The sequence below is a fragment of the Anopheles ziemanni genome, chromosome 3 (assembly GCF_943734765.1).
Source record: "Anopheles ziemanni chromosome 3, idAnoZiCoDA_A2_x.2, whole genome shotgun sequence".
NCBI lineage: Eukaryota > Metazoa > Arthropoda > Insecta > Diptera > Culicidae > Anopheles > Anopheles ziemanni.
Genome location: NC_080706.1, coordinates 8,330,669 through 8,335,254, shown reverse-complemented (window position 1 = coordinate 8,335,254; position 4,586 = coordinate 8,330,669). Strand labels below are relative to the sequence as shown.

General features: G+C 53.8%; 1 protein-coding gene across 1 annotated transcript; it reads left to right on the top strand.

Moving 5' to 3' along the window:
* Positions 1–487: 487 nt before the first annotated feature.
* On the top strand, positions 488–3,537 carry LOC131289687 (aminopeptidase N-like). Its single transcript, XM_058318985.1, has 4 exons — positions 488–1,179; positions 1,266–1,568; positions 1,662–3,318; positions 3,382–3,537. Exons 1-4 carry the CDS (start codon positions 488–490, stop codon positions 3,535–3,537), a joined length of 2,808 nt encoding a protein of 935 aa, XP_058174968.1.
* The last annotated feature ends 1,049 nt before the right edge of the window (positions 3,538–4,586 follow it).

The window sequence follows — 4,586 nt, the reverse complement described above, 5'->3', positions numbered from 1 at the left end:
CCGGCAAATGGTTCTATGGATTTCCCTCAATTTGTTGATAATTCATTACGGTGATAAGCGAAATTAAAATCCATTCCCACATGCTTGTCACGTCATTAGGGAGTTGTAAACTCTGCGTAAAACTTGATAACCTACAATTAAGATTACCTAATCGAAGGCACAACATTTCTTTCGAGAAACAAGTCGTACCAACGAGGAATGTTTGATTATGATTATCTCCAAAAGGAAATGCATTCGTTATATGTTTTTATCGCCGATGGAAATAACCGAGGCGGTAATCTAATTGCTATTAGTAGCCAAGATATTGCATTGCCTGCGTAGCATAGATTGGTTTATTACCTGTATGGAAGCTGATAAATATTCCCATTGTATTACACTTGGTGCGTCGACATCTTATTATCGATTAAACGTCGAATTCCCTGGCCGATAACAGAGCGGTCTTAAGCGTAAGGTTTCGGCTTCGGAGACTAGTTTCAGCCAACCAGTCATGCGGCTCATACTGGTAGTAACTGTTGTGGCCGTTTTGTCCGGATGCGCTCCTGCGTCCGGCACCCCCAATCCTTGGCGTCGCGGATGGCGCAGAGAATCGGAAGATTTCTGGCAGGAGCAACCGCCGGCGGAAAGCAATGCTCCCGGTGAGCTGCGCTACCGACTGCCGACCTATATCGTGCCATACCATTACACCGTCTATCTGGAGTCCGAGGTTCACACCGGCAACCGGTCGTACCAGGGACAGGTCGACATCCACCTGGAATTGCAGCGGCAGACGGGCACCATCTACGTGCACAAGCGTGACCTTCGGATAACGTACAACGCGCTGCTCATTGTCAATCCCAATGAGGACGAAGTTCTGGAGGAAGAGATGCGGTTCGCGGAGGATGAGGAGCGTGAGTTCGCCATCTTTTCCATCCGGCGGGCGCTCGCCCCCAGCCGGTACATCTTACGGATCTGGTTTGAGGGTGAGCTGCGTACGGACGACGATGGGTTCTATCTCAGCTCGTACCTGGACACGAACGGCACGAGAAAGTATCTGGCAGCGACGCAGTTCCAGGCGATCAGTGCCCGTGCCGCCTTCCCCTGTCTCGACGAGCCGGGACTGAAGGCGACGGTTAGTTTGCAGATCAAACATCACCCGAGCTACCAGGCGGTCGCCAATATGCCGATTAACGCCATCGCCGGGTATGTAGCATACCTTTTCCCTTCAATTCGTTTGGTTTTCCAACTCTTACTCTTTCTATATGCCGGTTAACCGATTGATCTTGCAGCGCCGATGATGGGTACGTTGTGTCGGTATTTGAGACCACACCTCCGTTGTCCATCTATCTACTGGCGTTTATGGTGTCCGACTTCCAGTACATCGAGGACTTGGACGCTCGCCAGCGCGTGTATGCACGCCCCACTAGCATCAACGAAACGCAGTACGCACTTGAGACTGGCGTCCGCCTGATGGCCACGCTGGACGAGTATCTCGGTATACCGTACAGTACCTACATGCCCAAGGTGGATCAGGTGGGTATTCCCGACTTCTCGGCCGGTGCCATGGAGAACTGGGGGCTGTGCAATTACAGGTAGGTTCTTCGATAAAGGTAAACTGATAAACGGTAATTTCCCGACAAATAAACCGTCATCGTTACTAATCTTTGCTTCGTTCACCGTCTCAGGGAGGAACTGCTTCTGAACGAGCCCGGTGTGACGAGTTATCGCAGCCAAACCTCCATCACGACCGTCGTAGCGCACGAGTTCGCCCATCAGTGGTTCGGGAATCTGGTAACGAACGCCTGGTGGAGCTATCTGTGGCTCAATGAGGGTTTTGCCTCGCTGTACGAGTATATGGCGGCCGAAATGGCCTATCCGCAGCGTGGATATCGGGACCTCTTTAACGTGCAGTTGGTCCATCGGGCGCTTAATGCGGATAGTTCGGAAACGACGCGACCGATGACGTTCAGCCGTGGTGCCACCTACTCCGCCATCGTGAGCCTGTTCGACAATGTTGCCTACGCGAAGGGTGGCTCCGTGTTGCGAATGTTCCGTGAGCTCGTCACGGACGATGTGTGGCGTACGGCGCTTCGAGGCTACCTGCAAGCCAACGAGTTCGGTGCGGTCACTACGGACCATTTCGTTGCAGCTCTGGAGGAAGCGACAGAAGATCTGGACGTGCTTCCCGACGGTGTCGATATGGGAGAGTTCGTTGGAAGCTGGGTGGAACAGGCCGGCTACCCGGTGCTGGAGGTCCGTCGAACCTACCGCGGGGAGATGGTGGTATCCCAGGACCGATTCTACAACAACAAGATCGTGAACGACGATCGCTCCGTATGGATGATACCGTACACGATCCTCGAGGAGAGTGACTCTCTCTCCGATCCGCTCGAGTATAACTGGCTGACCGTTAAAGCTGCTCGCGTTCCCACGACCGCAGGGGACGACGAGTGGATCCTGGCCAACGTCAACCAGCATGGATTCTACCGGGTGAACTATGACACCCTCAACTGGTACATGCTGATCGAGGCGCTTATCGACGATCCTACGACCATCCCGCTGCAAAACCGAGCGCAGCTAGTGGACGACTCGTTCTATCTGGCCAGATCGAACCGACTCGATGTGGAGATCACGCTCGAGCTGCTCACCTACCTTCGACACGAGCGGGAGTACCCACCGTGGGAAGCGGCCAGCCGCGTCTTCAACTACTTCAACAATCGCATGCGCGGCCATCCGGATTACGTCCTCTACCAGCTCTATGTTGACACACTCATCGGGGACGTGTTCATGACGCTCGACGTCGCCACCGTCGACCCTGATGAGCGGCTGCTGCACAAATACCTCCGACAGACGATAACCAGCTGGGCCTGCCGGATGGAAATAGAAAGTTGCCTCACGCAAACCCAGGAAGCGCTGCAGCTCGAAGTGACCGGCGAGCAAACGGTCCATCCGGATGTCGCATCGGTTGTGTACTGCTACGGTTTGCGCACCGGTTCCGACTCCACGGCCGCTTTCCAATATCTGTACGATAAGCTGCTCCGGTCGGCTAACCGCGGCGAACGTCAGATGCTGATCGATGCGCTGGGTTGCGCACTCGAACGCGATCAACTGGACGCTTTGCTGTTGGCGTCCATCGGTGGCGACCTGCAGGTTAACTTCGACGAAGAGGAACGCTACGACATCCTGCTGTCGGTTCTGGTGAGCCGCGAAGGTGTCGACGCCTTGATTGACTTCCTGAGCGAGAACTTCGAGTATGTCGCCAGCATCCTTGGCCGCAGTACGGTGTACAGCTTAGTACAGTCGATCGCCACGCGCACCAACAACGAGGAGGAACAGCGGCGGGTAAGTTCGGGGCGCACTCAGTACGTTCAGCTTGATTAGGAGAGCTTTTGTTTTTACTTCCAGCTTGACGCGCTGCTCCAACAACTGGACGCGTTTCTTCCCGAGTCGCTTGTCGCCAGCGTACAGCAGACGGTGGCCTACAATCTTGAATGGCCTTCGACGCGTGAAGGAGTGCTGGTTACCTACTTCCTGCAACGCTACCGACCGATACCTATTTGAAAACACACACACCCGATCCGCGATAAGCCTGTGTAGTCTCGGTGGCTTCCGTGGAGGTAGCACGTTCTATAGTAGCGGTTCAGAATAAAACATTCGACGTATTTCGCACAGCACGGACGCGTGCCGTTCTCGAAGTAACAGTATCCGAATTTATCCCTGCTCGATGCTTGGGTTTAACGATACACCTCGTTTTTTTTGTTTGCTTGTTGTCTTGATTGCAGTGAGGGTACGCCTCCCGTATACGTAAAACAACATTCTGGCACGTTCCGTTACCAAAGCGCAGCAGCAACCGGTCCAAACCGTCGGGCTTTGGTTGGCCCGACTCCCGATCCAGTGTCCAGCGGAGTTGTCTAAGGCGACTACTCCCGTGCCGTGTGCCCTTTTTTCGCATCCGTATGCTTCACCTTTTTTGCTTCCTTAAAAGCTCAAGCTCACACCACGAGCTGCGTCATGCGCGGTTCCAGCTCCTCCAAACGAACGCCAAAGCGGTGGAACGCGGTGGAAACCGGTGCGCACAACAGTGGCCGGTGTAAATCACGTTTGACGCTAACGGCAACCGGCACACGACAATCTGTAGTATGCAAGTTGTGCCCGCGCCCTCCCTCCAACCATTCGCCATATCAAAGTCGTGGTGCGGACGGACGTGCCCAATGCCATTCCGCGGTTCCGGGGTGTGTTTTTGTTCGGTGTCGTTGCATCGATGCATAAAGTGGCGCTTGACAACTTATCAGCGTTTGGGTTCGGTTGCAAACGGAACGGTTGTGGAACCGGGTGGAAGTGGTTACCGAAGCGAACCCTTTTGCCACTTGGCGCGTTTTCGCATTGCTATCAGTCATGTGATTAGGAAAATAGTGCGGCCGACTACTATCGTGCGCGGACTAAGGGCAGGCCGTGACGTGCGCTTCGTTCTAATCTTGTGCCAATATAGCATTCAAGTGCGCTCTCCGATCAGCAATTGATCTAGGATTGGAGAATTAAAACGAAGTCAATCGATGCTGATTGCTTGTAACCGTTTCTTTTCGTTGAGCAAACACAGAATTACCCAAAAT